Here is a 19,763-nt window from a genome sequence, read left to right as displayed (position 1 = left end):
TAAGATTTTGAACGATGGACAACTCAAGTGTTGAGGAATTTACAGCGCTGATGTCCGATAAGGCAAGAGAGATAACTGATGTATTATTTTTTGCGGTTATCATTAACACGATTAGTGTCCTTGGATCAGTTGGCAACGTCATAAACATCATAGTGTTTACAAAACAGGTAATGGAATAAAATAGACTCGATCTTCGAACTACCTTGCGTAATAACAAAAAAAAATCATGACGCACTATTTGAAATGAGTGTGTTTTATTCTCAATGTTTTATAACATATTTCATAGTTAAACAGCTCAAACCAAATATAAAATCATATATAACACAATTATTCACCGGGTGAACATTTTATACATGGTTGCTTTCTATATAACATTTAGAATAAAGAACAATCTGTTGATTTATAAAACCTCCAACATACTCATTTTACGCAGAAAATATGTATGATATATTCCAAATGTAGGCCTACTCTTGATAACTATTTTATTTTCGGAAGTTAAAACATTATGTATAAATATAAATAGACTCCCCATATTTCTTGAACAACCGTGAGTTTCAAGGGTCATCCATTAGTGACGTCATGTTTATAAGACGAGCTTTATCTTTTCCCTCCCCTCCCTACTGTCACTTATAAACACAAAAAAACCAGACCTCACATTCAAAAGTCGTCACACCTCAGACGTTTTTGTCTTATAAAAACACCGAGTTCGGTTGAACATTGGTCTGAACACACTATCCCTTCATAGGCTGAGGTAACAAAAACAGGTCAACTCTACTTCACCTGCCCAGTGTCCCGCCAACTCAAGCATGATTTTGTCTTTTAAAACACTGATTTCGGCTGAGCATGGGTCTAATTATACTATCCATAAATAAGCTGACGTCACAGGTGAACTCTACACCTAACCAACTCTACTTCACCTGCCCAGTGTCTCAGTCAACATGTTTTTATCGTTTTAAAACAGTGATTTCGGCCGAGCATTGGTCTGACCACACTATCCCTTCAAATGCTGAGGATACAGAAACAGGTGAACTCTGCTTCACCTGCCCTGTGTCCCGCCTAGTCCCGATAGGCAACTTTATCATTCACATCTAAATAAAAAATTGATTTTTTTTTAACATTGTCGTGTTGGGTCTCGATCCCAAACCATCCGCATGGTAACTATTACACAATCATCTTAGCTATGTGGGTACTTCCGATTAGGTGCAGAATTAGTGGTAAAATTTACTTAGAGTCTGCGAAGTAAGAAACTTCAGTTACGCGAATAGACCCTATTATTTCAAATTAAATTATATCCCAAATTAGACAATTCCAAAGCTAAACAAAGATTTATATAAAACAATTACGTCCTTAAATAGTTTAGTATAGAAACTCATTATTGGCACAGATTTTAGATCTAGATAGAGCTAGATCTATATGTAGAATCTACGGCTGGCTTAAGGCTAGTTTTTCAGTAGCTCTAGACTCTAGATCTAGAACCTAGACAGATAAATCCAATGTATGGTCGAATTAGATGATCCTTGAAGCTAAAAAGCAAAGATTTTTTTTCACATATTTAAGGACTAACATAGTTTAATAAAGATACTCAATAATTTATTGTGTTTTTACAATTGTTTTTTTTTTTAATTAATTGATTTTGGTTTGGCGTAGATTCTAGATTTTAAATCTATGATTGACTTCCCCTTCCTCCAACAGCTTATCTGTAGATCTAGAGAAATTTATTGTATACTCAAATTGTTGAAAATTGATAATAGTGTTGGAACCTAATAAAAATAGCAAATGGACGTACTGTTAAAGCTATAGCCGACAGAAAATTTTGCTTTACAATGCGTTAAACTTTTTAGTGGGCAACATGAAAGCCGCCATGTATGTTGTAAAAAGTAGATACATCATGTGACGTCACAATAAATAAAGTCATTGTTCTGAACTTTTATGATTAAAGCGGTTATCCTAGCAATGAATATATCAATAAATTAATTAAAGTCTTTAAATAAATTTGTGATTAACAGTCTGGTAAAAAAGAATATTATTCTCTACCTAAACACGTATTTTACAGCTCTACACAGAGTGCAGATTCTCTCGTATAACTAAACAGACAAACACAAAAAAAATATACAAACTTGTAAACAAACTTGAATTTTGTAGTATATAGATTGGGTTGAGAATGATTTGCAAAGTGGCTTACTGGAGTCTTTAAAAATATGATGAAATCTGATCTAAGTAGATGGGTCAAAGTAAAACAGTTATAAAATACTTCTGTATCAGATTTCCTTTCTAATCCAACTTTTCTGGATAGGGGTTCCAGGACACAGTGAACATCAGCTTTTTGGCTCTGGCCGTGTCTGACCTTGGCAGTCTCGTGACCTTGATATGGAAAGGGATCACAGTGACCCTGGCAGTTGCCTGGTCGGACATCCCATTCAGCACCGATGACGTCAGCTACATGACGGCAGGTAGGTCATCTTAATAAGTTTCACGTCAGCTACATGACGGCAGGTAGGTCATCTTAATAAGTTTCACGTCAGCTACATGACGGCAGGTAGGTCATCTTAATAAGTTTCACGTCAGCTACATGACGGCAGGTAGGTCATCTTAATAAGTTTCACGTCAGCTACATGACGGCAGGTAGGTCATCTTAATAAGTTTCACGTCAGCTATATGACGGCAGGTAGGTCATCTTAATAAGTTTCACGTCAGCTATATGACGGCAGGTAGGTCATCTTAATAAGTTTCACGTCAGCTACATGACGGCAGGTAGGTCATCTTAATAAGTTTCACATCAGCTATATGACGGCAGGTAGGTCATCTTAATAAGTTTCACGTCAGCTACATGACGACAGGTAGGTCATCTTAATAAGTTTCACGTCAGCTACATGACGGCAGGTAGGTCATCTTAATAAGGTTCACGTCAGCTACATGACGGCAGGTAGGTCATCTTAATAAGTTTCACGTCAGCTACATGACGGCAGGTAGGTCATCTTAATAAGTTTCACGTCAGCTATATGACGGCAGGTAGGTCATCTTAATAAGTTTCACGTCAGCTACATGACGGCAGGTAGGTCATCTTAATAAGTTTCACGTCAGCTACATGACGGCAGGTAGGTCATCTTAATAAGTTTCACGTCAGCTATATGACGGCAGGTAGGTCATCTTAATAAGTTTAACGTCAGCTATATGACGGCAGGTAGGTCATCTTAATAAGTTTAACGTCAGCTATATGACGGCAGGTAGGTCATCTTAATAAGTTTAACGTCAGCTATATGACGGCAGGTAGGTCATCTTAATAAGTTTAACGTCAGCTATATGACGGCAGGTAGGTCATCTTAATAAGTTTCACGTCAGCTACATGACGGCAGGTAGGTCATCTTAATAAGTTTCACGTCAGCTACATGACGGCAGGTAGGTCATCTTAATAAGTTTCACGTCAGCTACATGACGGCAGGTAGGTCATCTTAATAAGTTTCACGTCAGCTACATGACGGCAGGTAGGTCATCTTAATAAGTTTCACGTCAGCTACATGACGGCAGGTAGGTCATCTTAATAAGTTTCACGTCAGCTACATGACGACAGGTAGGTCATCTTAATAAGTTTCACGTCAGCTACATGACGGCAGGTAGGTCATCTTAATAAATTTCACGTCAGCTACATGACGGCAGGTAGGTCATCTTAATAAGTTTCACGTCAGCTATATGACGGCAGGTAGGTCATCTTAATAAGTTTCACGTCAGCTATATGACGGCAGGTAGGTCATCTTAATAAGTTTCACGTCAGCTACATGACGGCAGGTAGGTCATCTTAATAAGTTTCACGTCAGCTACATGACGGCAGGTAGGTCATCTTAATAAGTTTCACGTCAGCTATATGACGGCAGGTAGGTCATCTTAATAAGTTTCACGTCAGCTATATGACGGCAGGTAGGTCATCTTAATAAGTTTAACGTCAGCTATATGACGGCAGGTAGGTCATCTTAATAAGTTTAACGTCAGCTATATGACGGCAGGTAGGTCATCTTAATAAGTTTAACGTCAGCTATATGACGGCAGGTAGGTCATCTTAATAAGTTTCACGTCAGCTACATGACGGCAGGTAGGTCATCTTAATAAGTTTAACGTCAGCTATATGACGGCAGGTAGGTCATCTTAATAAGTTTCACGTCAGCTACATGACGGCAGGTAGGTCATCTTAATAAGTTTCACGTCAGCTACATGACGGCAGGTAGGTCATCTTAATAAGTTTCACGTCAGCTATATGACGGCAGGTAGGTCATCTTAATAAGTTTAACGTCAGCTATATGACGGCAGGTAGGTCATCTTAATAAGTTTAACGTCAGCTATATGACGGCAGGTAGGTCATCTTAATAAGTTTAACGTCAGCTATATGACGGCAGGTAGGTCATCTTAATAAGTTTCACGTCAGCTACATGACGGCAGGTAGGTCATCTTAATAAGTTTCACGTCAGCTATATGACGGCAGGTAGGTCATCTTAATAAGTTTAACGTCAGCTACATGACGGCAGGTAGGTCATCTTAATAAGTTTCACGTCAGCTACATGACGGCAGGTAGGTCATCTTAATAAGTTTCACGTCAGCTACATGACGGCAGGTAGGTCATCTTAATAAGTTTCACGTCAGCTACATGACGGCAGGTAGGTCATCTTAATAAGTTTCACGTCAGCTACATGACGGCAGGTAGGTCATCTTAATAAGTTTCACGTCAGCTACATGACGGCAGGTAGGTCATCTTAATAAGTTTCACGTCAGCTACATGACGGCAGGTAGGTCATCTTAATAAGTTTCACGTCAGCTACATGACGGCAGGTAGGTCATCTTACCAAGTTTCCACGACACTGTAGGTGGGTCACCACAAGACTTAGTCTCTGATAACTTCCTGCTTATCCCCACACAGTGGTCCCACACACCACGTTTGTGTAGTCTAACTTCCTCTTTATCCCCACACAGTTGTCCCACACACACCTTTTGTGTAGTCTAACTTCCTGTTTATCCCCACACAGTGGTCCCACACACTAACTTCCTGTATATCCCCACACAGTGGTCCCACACGCCATGTTTGTCCGAGTCAGCTGGCTGATCACCAGTTTCATCACCATAGAGAGATGTCTGTGTGTCACCATGCCCCTCAAGGTCAAACACGTCATCACCGCGTCCAGAACCGTCGCGGCCATGGCGCTGATCTACGTCTGCGTTTTCCTAGGCATGTCTCCCTTCTACATCGGGAGCTCCTTGACCAGCGTCCATGACCTTCAAACCAACAAGACCAGAATCGTCCGAAGTTTTAGTAAAGAGAGCGTCTACTACACGGACAGCATTGGTCACAACTTCAGCGTGTCCGCCCAGTTCAGTTCCATCTTCATCGACCTGCTGTCCACGCTGGTCATTGTCAGACAGATGCAGGTCAAGTGGAAGTGGAGGCTGGAGTCCACGTCTTCTGGCACCAGTGACCGCCTGTCTGTCCGAGAGAAGAAGCTGGTCAAGATGGTGCTGGCCATCTTGTGTGTGTTTGTCGCGTGCGTGTCACCCAGCTGTGCCAGCTTCCTGTGTGAGCTGGTCTACGGCTGGAAGTTTGGTCTAACTGGGCCCAACTATAACGTCTTCATCACCGTCTGTTCTGTCATCATTACATTTGAAGCTGCGCACAGCTCGGTCAATATTTTTATTTATTATAACATGAGCGCTAAGTATCAGTCAACGTTTAAACAGATTTTCTGTAAGACTGAATGTAAATAAGAAAATTCCTAGATTTATTACTTTTATAAATCTAATCTTTACTATTGGTATTCTACAAAATTATAATAGTATTCCAATTCTTATTCAAGGTATAATCAAGAAGTGCGCATATCCCCAACGCATTAATTAGTCAAGTAAAGTCAACTTTCAAACAGATTTTCTGTAAAGCGGAAAGTAAATGATAAATGCTTACGTATAGTACGTACAAATTTACACTAGTATTCCAATCATCGACAGGTTGGCCTATAACCAGGAACAAAAAATGTCCCGAACGCTTTGTACAAGACGTATCTACAATTTTTAATCAATCAATTCATCTAACTCTAATCAAAACTAATCGAATTACCACACAAACTAATTAACAAACATCTCGATAACCAGTAACATTTTAATGCTAAAAACGCTTCAAAAACAGGAAATGTTCATCTTCAAAAACAACTCAGTGGTTGTAAAACAGTGATTTATAGCCTCAGACTATAATTATATTCATGTTTAAAAATTACATTTCTATTTAGATACATTCTCTTTTTAAATAAGCACGCAGAGCACATTGTAGATTTACCTTTTTTCATCTTCACTATCACCTTATTTGCATATGCTCTGTCGCAGCTTATAGCAACAAACTTAAATCACAATTTTGATTTATAAATAAACCGACATGGATGGTCATCTGTTCTAGAGACAAATTACCATCATGGTACAACACTACATGTACACAAGATGTCCTAGGCTGCACAATGTTTTAAACTCAAACTACAATTTGTTTAGAAAGAAATATGTGTTGTTCTTCTAATGTTTAAATAAAATAAAATAAAATAAAGGCCCAAGTTTCTAAACCTTACTGAACAACATATAATGATAATATAAACATATAATAAAATGTAAAAGCACTTAAACACTTAAATAAAATATATAATTAATACGTAAAGTTTATTTAAGTTTTTTTACATATTTACAAAGATGATGTGACCTTCCATGATAAATTATAATATGTTATTTTTCTTTAAGGGTCCACATTATTATGACCAGTAGCGTAGCGAGGGGGGTGGGGGGGGGGGCGGGGGAGGACATATGTCCCTGGGCGCCGAGCTTAGGGGGCGCCAAAATGGGTTGGAAAAATAAATTGGAAGGTTGAGGGGGGTGCAAATTGAAAGTTTGAGGGGGGGGGGGGGGGGGTGCAAATCAAAATCTCGAGGGGGGGAGTGCAAATCGAAAGTTTTAGGGGGGGGGTGCAAATCGAAATCTCGAGGGGGGGAGTGCAAATCGAAAAGTTTGTCCCCGGGCGCCGGGAAGGGTCGCTACGCTTCTGATTGTGACTTTAAATTACCGCAATATGACATGGTCGAGATTATCTCAACTGATGTAGTATAAAATGCGATTGTCTGCCCGGACATGTTATAAAATGATATAACCTCCCTTGAAACGATTTCATATGACATGATGTTACCTGATACATCATGATACGACACAATCTCCTTAGACACAATATAATACGATATTGTCTCGCCTGATACAATATAATATGATATTACTTCCCCGGATACATTTTGATGTGTCATAAACTCCCTAAAAACTATTTGATATGACATCTCTTCTGATACATTATGATAAGACACAATCACCGTTGCAACATAATGATATATAATGGTATCAAATACTATACTATAATATATGATATCTCTTGATATATTATGATTATACATGGTCTCCCTTGATAAATTACAGTAAGATATCATACCCCGTAAGACATTACGACTTTACCTAACATCTGATATAACTTATTACCGGGTCAAAACCTCCATTAGTCCGTATCTGTAAAAAAAAAATTTAATGAGCATCAAATCAAAGGTAAATTGAAATAAAACAGAGAGTGATATTTAGATGCCAAGGGTAGACACAGGTAAAAAATATAGTACGAGTAAAAACACAGCGGTTTTAACCAAGCGGGATCTGAACCTACTATTCCCCGCGGCACCAAATCAAAGTAAGCAAAAATTATGAAATTGCTGTATTTGTATTGTATACATTATTATCACGCTCGTTGTGGTAAGTTTCCAAACAAATAGAGTACTTTCAAACACGTGACTTAAATCACGTGATACCTACTTCAGCCGCCACGTTGGTGAACACCGCCAGTAAACAATCAGCTGTTCCGCAGCGCTGGGCGTTTCTAGCTCACCATAAAACTTGATCTATTTGTAGGTAACTTGGATTACTGTTCTTAGATCTCAGTACCACTGATGTGCTTTAAAATTTAACTAAACGTAGTCCAGTATTAGATATATATTACTTTAATTAGACACAGTAGGTTGGCCTAAGTAATTTATTAAAGCCTTCTACATAAAAATATCAACTTCTTTTAAAATTTAATTTAAGTAGCAAATTCTAGATCTATATCTAGTAATACAATCTTATTTTAATTTCTGACAATTTCGTTTGCTAAATAAAATGATCATAATCTATAGCTAGATTATGGATTACATTTTTTTATCATAAGGCATATTTTTTAATTTATTTTATTTTTGGTGTAGGCCTATTTTGAGTCGAATATAGGTCTACATTTTTAATTAAATGTAATTAATTTTGTAATTAAATTTAATTAAATCTGTAGATTCTATATTTTATGTCTACCTTGTGAAGCCAGTCACTTTAAATCTAGCTCTGATTGCGTTTACACCATGATTAAATTTAGAGCTTGATTCTAGATCTAAATATCAAATAAATAATCCATTTTAAATTGTATTAATAATTTTGACTTTAGACTATAAATATTTGTGAAGGCCGAGCATATTTGTTTTATTAGCAGTTTTCTTTTGTTAATTAAATTAAAGTTTATTGTTTACTGTCTCTACCAAAACATAGTGTCGAGAACAAATTCGCATTTTATTTGCTGCTGCTGCTTCTCTCACACGGTTTCGATAAATATTGGCTTATAGTTGACAGGTTCTAGTTTCTGTGAACTTTCGATCTCTATAATCTTGGTTTAATATAACCCTTGGCAGTCAAAATAAAGGAGTTCCATTAGATCTGCCACTTCGTGTATCACAACCTCTCACAACACAGATCGCCATTTTGAATGGGGACCTGTACACCGCGATGGTGGATGTTTACATACTTAACGATCCGTGACGTCAGATGCCAGGACTCTATACAAGACTTTGAAATTCAACACCAAGAGAATATCAGATTTTAAAAAAAAAAAATGTATTTATTTATTTGAAGCTATTTCTGGTACTAAACTCGTATCATAGAATAAAATATTTTTAGAATTAAATTTCTTAAAATGATTATAATGAGATCTAGGTTTTTTTTTAAATCTCAAGCCAGAACAAATATTTAAATAGTGAACTTAGCTGTGAATAAACTCGCGATTACAAAAACGTCAAAAAATGAATTTAAAGTATAAATATTCTAAAGAATGTTGTATTCTCGTGTGGTATTAGCAAAAAAAAAACAACCATAACTTTGTTCTTAAATATCGGAAAATAATGAAAAAACACAAGTTCACTACTTTCACAGTGATTAACCTCAATTATATAGATAGAGAAGCTAGATAATTTAAAATGGTGGATTCGTCCTTTTACTTTGTAAAATCAATGTTGAGGTTCAGCAGACACTTCATGTTTTTACTCGCTTTTATTTAGTTCGAAATGTAGGTATGTTTGTTTATTTGTTGGTGGGCTTGTGGCAAATCTTATAAATCAAATTCGACACATTATAAAGCAGCAATGTTTAATTATTCATTGAATTTAATTAAAAGGATTCAAAGGGAATATTAGAATGCAAGATAACTAGCTCAACGCGATCATCTGATCTCGATTTCAACTATTTTTTTTACTTCACTTTATTCTCCTAATAGCTGGGTATAGTGTTGACCACAGTCATTATCCCTTAAAATGCCGAGGTCGCATTAACAGGCGAATTCTACATCACTTGCACCATGGACTTCAGGTTAAAAGAAGAAACATTACTTATTCTCCAAACAATTCATACAAATGAGATCCAAAAGAATGTAGTGCCAGTATTGTTCACATGTTAAAAATCGAGTTGTAATCACACAAAAATTATACATCTTGTATCTAGGAAAACTGACAGCGCAAAATGATACACTCATGTGAGATTTTAGCGGTACTTCAAAACCAAGTGGGATGTAACTCCAGTAATGAACTAAAACTGGAGTTACATCCCACTACATTACACTTAACTTTGGGGAATTTTAGGGCATAAAAACTAGTGTTTTGAATGGACACACATTTTGAAAATTCATAAAAAATTAGTTTGAAGATATGCACTTAAATTTTTTAGCTGAGTGCCCCAAAATATGGAAGAAGATTATAAATTATTGTTTATTGGGCTTAAAATATAATATTTTATGAATTTTTCCAACATTTTTTTAGTGGAAATGCATATGCGGATGTATCTTAATAAAGCTGTAAAGAAATAACTGTTTTCTAACGAGTATTAAAAAAGGTTTTTTTTACCGGAGCCTTCCCCCTTAATCATTATTTTTTACAAGACACATTTTTTTTTAAATTTTAAAACTTCCAATTATCATTTTGATAATATGTCTTTTCTGTTTGCAAGGGTCATGTGCATCCTTTATCCAATAACGCCACAAATAAGACACAAAATAATGAAAGGCATATACAAATACAGAATTGGTAACAATCAAATTTTCATTGGTTTTCTATTATTCTAAGTTACCGTATTTTGATTCCAATTTTATATTCAACGCATGTTTAATACGTTCAGGTAAATCCAACAATATGCTCTAGTAGATAATAATTCACAAGCCGTTAGTGGTTCTTAAAATTACCTTAACTGGAGATGCTTGGTAAAAAATCCCCAAATTCCTGGTTTTTCGTCATAATGGCTTTCTTGCACTTTTGGTTACTTTGCCCATTTTTATGTCAAGAAAATAATAACTTTAATGAGAAAAAAATTTGCATATGTTTAAAATACCATTTTATGACTATTAATCTTACAATCTCTCTACGAAAAGGTTTATTTCATATTGCATTAGGCATCATTTGAAAGCTAGATTTAGAATATATTTGATAATCTTAATTTCCTTCGTGTCAGAAACATTCAAAGCTTACCATCGGCTTTGCAGTTTAGGCAAATATAGTATTTTCATGAGCTACTTTTTCCTACTTTTGGTTGTTTTTCTCAGTTCTTAGGTTTTTAAAACTAAAAACCTAATACTTTTTTTAATTTATAAAGCAATGCTCAATACATTTTCAGTTTTTGTTCTTCATGCAAAAGTACAACTTTCGTCAGCAGGAAATTGTGATGGCTTTCTTAGAAAAATGTATATGGTAAATAATATGCACATTTCTACTTCAAAAAGTTATTGCGACAAAAGTTTTAATATATACTGAAATATAAGCTATTTAAATTTGATTGCTATAAGTGCATAAATAAAATAGCCGTAGCATTTTTAAAAGTAGCGGAAAATTCAAAATAGCGGAGATTCAAAAGTATTAATTTAAAAGGCTTGAGATCTTAAATTGTAAAAAAAAAGAAGAAAATAAAACGGAGCATAACCCCTTAAACATTACGCGAACATCAAAAGCGATATTGATAAAATACTCAAAGGCTTAACCCTGATCATTGCAGTAGCAATAATCTTAACCTTTAATCTTATTCAACCATAATCCGTATCCTAAACATTAGCGGGAACACAACAAAAAAAACCTCCATGCGTGATTTCTTCATGTTCACGCCGTGAGTATGGTCAGCAGAGAACATGATGGTAGCCACTTTTTTTTAGTCTGATGCGATACTGGTCGTGATTTTACAAGCTACTCACAATGAATATCTTATGATATGATCTGGCCTGTGAATGGAAAGATGCGCAACGGAAAACTGCGCACACAAAAATGAGGACTGGTTTTTGTTTTTTCAAACCAAGCATTTATAAAAATCAACAAAGAGTGACTAAATATCCATTGTATATTGTATTATAATAAAGGAAATTAGAACGAAATTTGACAAAATTTATGTATATTGGTATGACAAGTACGTTTTTGCGCATTTTACTGTTTGCATTATATTTTCTTTGAGCAGAATTTCTCGGGGAACCAAATCAATTAGTTTAGATTAGCCTCCTTCTTGTTTTGAATTGAGCGTACGTTCGTCATCTCTGCCAGAAGACGAAAAAATATCTAATGTTCCCACGATAATAGTAGTCAACATTATTTTCTTCGGTTGCCGATTAGTTCATACCAATTTAACAAGTAACTGAAATCACTTAATTGAGATTCTCCCCCGTCTTGTTTTGAAATGAGCTGGATTATTATTTCATGATTGTCAATCGCTTGCTGCTGAAATTAGTTTGTTGGAGAAAGTTCAACAATTGCTTAAGGCTATCAACTGACATTTGTCCTGAAATCAGAAACAACAGAAGTTACTTCTATTTTCTAACTCAAAAGTTCCTTTTTTGTTTAGAATATTTACAGGAAGAAAACAGCTTTTTAAACAAACTACTAGTTCTTATATATATATATTGATTTATTTCCCTTTTTCATAGAAAATAAATAAGCTGCTCCGTGTGTATGAGTAAATAACGCCTTGAAAGCGTGTCATGTAAAGTATTGGTCACTGAAGAAATCAAAAGACGAACATTTCACTATGGCCAATAACAGTGTTGAGCTGTTCTCTCCTTTGATGACAGATGAGGAAAAAAAGATGGCTGACATCATTCTGCTTACGATCATCATGTACACAACGACTATCTTTGGTTCCGTCGGCAATATCATCAATATTATCGTTTTTATAAAGCAGGTAAAAAAAACAAAGACTGACATTACATGTGTAAATTTGAACCTTTATAATATTTTTTTAATGCTGCTTGTTTGTGTAATGAATACATAAAAACAAATTTAATTATATTTTGGTCTCTATTCTTCTTTTATTTTCAATATATAGATTGTGTTTCTTCTATTACGTAATTCATATTTAGACGAGAATTGGTAGTTTGTTTAGTTTCTTTGTAATTCATTATATTTTTTTAAACATTACAAAATTACTTTCATTATGAATATTGTCAGCAATATTTGACTTACCAAGCTATTGTTCTGAAGTGGGTATAAAATTTTAGTGGGTAAATAAACAACGTGTGGTTTTGAATGAAATGGATTCCAGATATCAAAAGAAAGTTTGCCAAAACCGAATAAAAATCACCATCAGGTTCATAGCTTGCGTATTAATAATGTATTAATAATGTATTAATAATTTGTTTTTTTCCTCATTTAAAAAATATAAATGTCGCAGGGTTTTCAAGAGACGGTAAATATAAGTTTCCTGGCCTTGAGCATCTCAGACCTCGGAGCTTTGCTTGTATTAAATTCAACTTGTTTGACGTCAATTGTTGGAGTTTTCTGGAGAGATGCCCCCGTTAGCATGGAGGATCTCAAGATAATTATTCTCAGTAAGCAAGGACTTTTATATAAGTATATATAAGTTTACATGACTTTTTTAAACTCTTATATTATACTTTTTAAATAACATTTATCCATAACTTCAAACTACGTCAAAAAATCGTTAATTTAACAATCCTGCATCTGAGAAATTCGTCAAGTAAATTTCCCTATAGGGAGAGTGTGGTCAACAGTATATCCAGAGTTAGGTACCTATCGAAGCTAAATGCACGTGCTACAACTCTTAGTGCCACCAAACTTAGCGTCACCGGTCAGATTTACTTCACTTGTTTATAACTTTTTACTTTCTCGTATATACGAAGTATAGAGAAAGTCTTGTAATCGTACAAAAAAAATCGAGATTTTTACAAATCTCGACGTTTCACACCTCACTGATACGCGGAAACATAATTTTGCAATCTTGTCCGTATGTCTGTGTGTCTATCTGTCTGTCTGTCTGTGTGTAAACACGATAACTTAAGTACCGTTACAGCTAGGTTAATGAAATTTCATATATGAGTATTTTATCAAAATCGTAGATCCGTTTCAACTTTTGAGCGATTTCCGATAACCGGAAGTGGTACTTTTTCTACTTTGAATTTTTAAAAAGCCTATAATTTGAGTACTATTTCAGAAAGATAAATGAAATTTCACATGTAAGTAAAAGATCTAATTCTCTACCTTCTGTCAAATTTTAAGTAATTTCCGTTGACCGGAAGTACTAATTTACGCTATTTCCGATTTTTCAAAAAAACGCATGTAAATTTATAAAGTACTAATAATATTGCGCACTATTATGCACATTTTGTTTTGGCGTTCGCTTGGTGCGCAATTCTTTTTTCTATGAGATTTTATTCTATTTTTTGAAAGTTTAAGTAATTAAAAATCATGTCTATATTCCAAGTTATATAAGAACTAGCTGCATCCCGTGCTCCGCCACGGTAAATCTTTTTTAAATGTACCAACTTTGGAACAGAACAAAACAAACAAAAACAACACAAACACAAAAAACACAACCACAACCACAACACAACCACAACACAACCACAACTTTAACACAGCCACAACACAACCACAACACAACCACAACACAACCAAAAAACAACCACAACACAACCACAACAAAACCACAACATAACCACAACACAACCACAACCACAAACAAAACACAACCACAACACAACCACAACCACAAACAAAACACAACCACAACACAACCACAACAAAAACACAACCACAACACAACCACAACACAACCAAAAATCAACCACAACACAACCAAAAAACAACCACAACACAACCAAAAAACAACCACAACACAACCACAACACAACCAAAAAAAAAAACAACAACACAACCACAACATTAGAATCACCACCAAACAACACGCTTTTTTAGGCGTCCGCGCCCAAAGAGAGCCTTTCCGACATTAAAAATTTAAGTCACATAAATAGATCCTACTCAATAACTTATAATAAAACAATGCGATGCAAATGAATGTACGGCAAGTGGTGTTTACTTTTATGGTTCTAAGAAAACACATTGGCAATGTAATTAGAATTACCACCGAAAAACACGCTTTTCCCAGGCGTCCGCGCCTAGAGAGAGTCTTTCCAGCATTCTCTATACTATAATTATAAAATTTCACCATCTGTTAACACCAAAAAACAAAAACAAAAAATAGTGATTTTGAGAAATCATAGACTAATTAGAAAATAATATAAATAATCTTAACATTTTTCTCTTTTAATTATGAACCTTAACATAGACTAATCAATGCGGTAGTAATAAAAAAAAGATTAACTTAAATTATTGTTGAGTTAAATATATTTTCAAATTACCTCCCTTGAAAAAATTACCACACAAAAAAAAGTTGAATTAATTAGTTTTTTCGACCTACTTTTATGGAAATGTATCCATTTTTTCTAGGAATATAAACTAAAATGATATTTGACATTGATTTTTTTTAATATGTTTTAGCAATGTGCGAATATTTAATATTTTCATTACGTTATGCAAAAAGGTAAACACAGTGGCATTTATAAAATAGCTCTATGCCGTTATATAAACAAACCCTACTCTAATACTTATAATAAGACACTGCGGTGCACTGAAAAGCACAGCATGGTGCGAATGTTTACTTTTATAGTTCCAAAAGCTATTGCGATGACAGAAGGAAGGAAGGACTGACACACGCTCAGCCCGCTTATATTATAGACTAGCTGCATCCCGTGCTCCGCCACGGTAAATCTTTTTTTAAATGTACCAACTTTGGAACAGAACAAAGCAAACAAAAACAACACAAACACAAAAAACACAACCACAAACGCAACACAACCACAACACAACCACAACACAACCACAACACAACCACAACACAACCACAACAAAACTACAACACAACCACAACACAACCACAACTACAACACAACCACAACACAGCCACAACACAACACAACCACAACACAACCAAAAAACAACCACAACACAACCACAACACAACCACAACACAACCACAACACAAACACAAACAAAACACAACCACAACACAACCACAACTACAACACAACCACAACAAAAACACAACCACAACACAGCCACAACACAACACAACCACAACACAACCAAAAATCAAACACAACACAACCAAAAAACAACCACAACACAACCAAAAAAAAAAACACAACCACAACATTAGAATCACCACCAAACAACACGCTTTTTTAGGCGTCCGCGCCCAAAGAGAGCCTTTCCAACATTAAAAATTTAAGTCACATATATAGATCCTACTCCATAACTTACAATAAGACAATGCTATGCAAATGAATGTACGGCAAGTGGTGTTTACTTTTATGGTTCTAAGAAAACACATTGGCAATGTAATTAGAATTACCACCGAAAAACACGCTTTTCCCAGGCGTCCGCGACCAGAGAGAGTCTTTCCAGCATTCTCTATAGGCCTACTATAATTATAAAATTTCACCATCTGTTAACACCAAAAAACAAAAACAAAAAATAGTGATTTTGAGAAATCATAGACTAATTAGAAAATAATATAAATAATCTTAACATTTTTCTCTTTTAATTATGAACCTTAACATAGACTAATCAATGCGGTAGTAATAAATAAAAGATTAACTTAAATTATTGTTGAGTTAAATATATTTTCAAATTACCTCCCTTGAAAAAATTACCACAAAAAAAAAGTGGAATTAATTAGCTTTTTCGACCTACTTTTATGGAAATGTATCAATTTTTTCTAGGAATATAAACTAAAATGATATTTGACATTGATCTTTTTAATATGTTTTAGCAATGTGCAAATATTTAATATTTTCATAACGTTATGCAAAAAAGTAAACACAGTGGCATTTATAAAATAGCTCTATGCCGTTATATAAACGAATCCTACTCTATTTCTTATAATAAGACACTGCGGTGCACTGAAATGCACAGCATGGTGCGATGTTTACTTTTATAGTTCCAAAAGCTATAGCGATGACGGAAGGAAGGACTGACACACTACCTAGCCGCTTATATTATAGATATTCGAGCATGTTTAGGGGAGAACAATCCCGGTTTATTTTATACTGCGTTTATGTGTCGATTTTAATCCTCGTTATTGTATGAAGTACTTTAAAAAGTAATTTAAAAATAACAAAACATAATATAGGCCTACAGCGCGAGGGATATCCCCTGAAAGTTTTCGTATTTATGTTTATATAACTTAGTAAATAGCACTTTACAAGTTTCTATTTAACTTACTTCATGGATCTTGATTGTGTCCATCATTCGTGCTTAATGCATAGCGTTGCATTAAAATTGACGTGCAAAATTTCAACCACTTCTAACGTAACGATTCGTTTAAAACTTTGCACGTAAGTCAAGAAATGATGGCAATAGAATCTTACATCAAATATGACTTAACTAAATGCCTACTTAATTTGTAAAAAATTAATGACTTTCTCTATTAAAGTCCTTCTCTTACACACACATTATTCTTAGTAATTTGGTGCGCAATTTTTTTTTGTCATGCAACTAAAGTGTATTAAATAGTTTAAAGTATTCAAAAATATTTCTAAAAGTGTTTTTATGACGAGGTTTTATATAATCATGCACTTAATTGAAGAAATTAATCATGTTCTTAATATGTGTACTAATGCTTCTCTATTTACGTAACAATTTTTAAAATCGTGGGTCAATATACTAAGTATTGAATACATTTACACAAAAATCATTAAAATTTAATGAGTGATCAACGATTTCGTCTTTAGTCATTTAAATAGAAGCTTCTGTGTATCTTTTAAGAAAATCTTTTTTTTTTATTTTTAGGGCATACTTATAAACAAGCTTTGTTATAAAAACGTTTTATTAATTATTTATTTAAATATTTATTTTTCAATTTCTCGAATACAGGTTCTAGAGGAAGTTTTGTAATCGTGCTGTATAATTAACAGATATTTCGACAATTGTAGTCATTTTTCAACTCCCTACTTTATTAGAACAGATTATACAGAATGTATTGTAATCGTGCAGAAAATAAAAATAAAGATGTTAATCAAATTTTGACTATCAGCCTCCTTCCAGAAACCGTAAAACTTGATTTTGCAATTCTTTCCGTGCATGTCTGTGTATCTGTGAACGCGATTACTTGAGAACAGTTTCAGTTAGGTTAATGATTTTTCAAATATAAAGTTTATTTAACATTTTAGATCTCAATCAGTTTTCAAGTAATTTCCATAGATCGGATGTGTTAACCAACTCCACTTCTGGTTCCTCAATGCCAATAACTAAATCATAGTTCAAGTTAGGTGGAGGAAATTTCATATTTTGTATATACAGCTTTCATAAATTCTTGGATGATTTCCAAGAATTGGAAGTGGCACCTTACTTTATTTCCGTGTTATTTCCTTTTTAGTTAGGTGGTAGAAAGTTTATACTTATGTGTAAAATCCATTTTTTAATTGTATCAAATAATTAGTAATATATTTTCAACTGAAATAATACTTTACGCAATTTCCAATTGGTCAAAAAAAAAATTACTTCTACCAGTTCAATTTCATTAGCATATTTTACGAAGGTTAAGACTCGACGACAGTGCATGTGACATAAAATGGCATTTAGTTAGAAGACTTATTTACATATTACACTTAATTAATGTTTCCTTTTTGGTGTTTTAATGTTCGTTCGTTTGTTGCCCAGATGTTTTTCTAGTCGATTATATTCTAATTGAAAAACGTAAGTATTAAAAAAAAATAATAACAACTAAAAAATATATTGCTCGATTGCAATAGAAAGTGCCACATTTCTTTTCTGTTATTATAGAATATACAAGAAAGTTTAGATAAGATCCATGAATAAAATTTTCTGTTTATATTTTAAATTCAGTCTCTCTAACGTAACATTTCTTAAGTCAGCATGTTTACATGAAAATACTGTTTAAGAACCACCTCTCTTAACCGGAAATAACTCAAAAGTTAATAGAACCCAGCGGATATAGTGTAGTCAACTGCTTATATGAATAATGTCCTCCACCGAACATAAAAAGTATTTAAGTTTTTGGCTTTTAAGAAACAGGTAGTGCAATAAATACCCTTTCCAGTTACTGGAAATTGCAGAAAATGTGAAACGCAAAAAAAAAAATTCTATATTATACTGATATTTGAAAATGTCGTCAACATAACTAACAACATACTTAATTTAGCGTGTTCACAGATAAACGGACAAACACACGGATAGACACAGAAAATATTGAAAAAGTAAGTTTTTTCTACTAAGGTAGGTGTAAAACGTCGTGATTTGTTAAAATCTCGATTTCAATTTTTTGAAAGATTACAGTGCTTCCTAAATACTTCGAATACGAGACAGAAAAAACAAACAGCTGCAAAGCCTAGAAACTTTTTAGAAAAAAATTAAAGTTTGTTATTAGTTGTCTACGATGTCATAAATTTCAGGGTGTGTAAACTCAAAAGGAGTGTTGTGTGACCTAATTCATCTTATATAGCACAAAGTTTTCGGCTTGCTAATTCTTCCCATTCAGAAACGCGATGACAAAATTTTTCGGGGTTGAGGGGGGTGGCAGTGCAAAAACATGCCTGAAACAGACTATATGTATTTGAGCATTCATTTGTCGTGGTGGCCACTTTAAAACATGTATTTTTCAATTATCATATTTCACAGTTAATTACGCATCCTTTGCCCGAGTCAGCTGGCTGATCACCAGTTTCATCACCTTTGAGAGATGTCTGTGTGTCACCATGCCCCTCAAGATCAAACGCTACGTCACAGCATCCAAAACAGTCGCAGTGATGGTGTGTATTTACGTCTGTGTTTTTGTGGGCTTGTCTCCGTATCAACTTGGCATTCACCTTGTCGCCACGTTCAACGTTCAGCTGAATATCACTCGACTAGAAAGCCACCACGACCAGTCCGCGCAAGTAGTGGATACTTACGTTCATTTTTTCGGGGTTGCGTTGCAGGGTTTGTCCATTTTATTCGAATTATTTTCCACGATATTCATTATAAGACAGATGCAGAAAAAATCAAAATGGCGAATGGAATCTACACTAAAGTCCACGGTCGAGCATCTATCTGCGAGGG

General features: G+C 34.5%; 1 protein-coding gene across 1 annotated transcript; it reads left to right on the top strand.

Moving 5' to 3' along the window:
* Positions 1–14: 14 nt before the first annotated feature.
* LOC131953787 (QRFP-like peptide receptor) lies at positions 15–5,837 on the top strand. Its single transcript, XM_059317156.1, has 4 exons — positions 15–62; positions 2,294–2,450; positions 5,048–5,658; positions 5,832–5,837. Exons 1-4 carry the CDS (start codon positions 15–17, stop codon positions 5,835–5,837), a joined length of 822 nt encoding a protein of 273 aa, XP_059173139.1.
* The last annotated feature ends 13,926 nt before the right edge of the window (positions 5,838–19,763 follow it).

This window comes from Physella acuta, unplaced genomic scaffold (genome assembly GCF_028476545.2).
Source record: "Physella acuta isolate Inbredline_101_S28 unplaced genomic scaffold, ASM2847654v3 ptg000952l, whole genome shotgun sequence".
Lineage (NCBI taxonomy): Eukaryota > Metazoa > Mollusca > Gastropoda > Physidae > Physella > Physella acuta.
This window is presented reverse-complemented; position numbering and strand designations above follow the sequence as displayed.

Coding starts and splice junctions, on each gene's coding strand:
- LOC131953787 (XM_059317156.1), top strand. CDS start 15: ATGGACAACTCAAGTGTTGAGGAATTTACAGCGCTGATGTCCGATAAG. Junction 63..2,293: donor CAGCGCTGATGTCCGATAAG/GCAAGAGAGATA, acceptor TTTTCTGGATAG/GGGTTCCAGGACACAGTGAA. Junction 2,451..5,047: donor CGTCAGCTACATGACGGCAG/GTAGGTCATCTT, acceptor ATCCCCACACAG/TGGTCCCACACGCCATGTTT.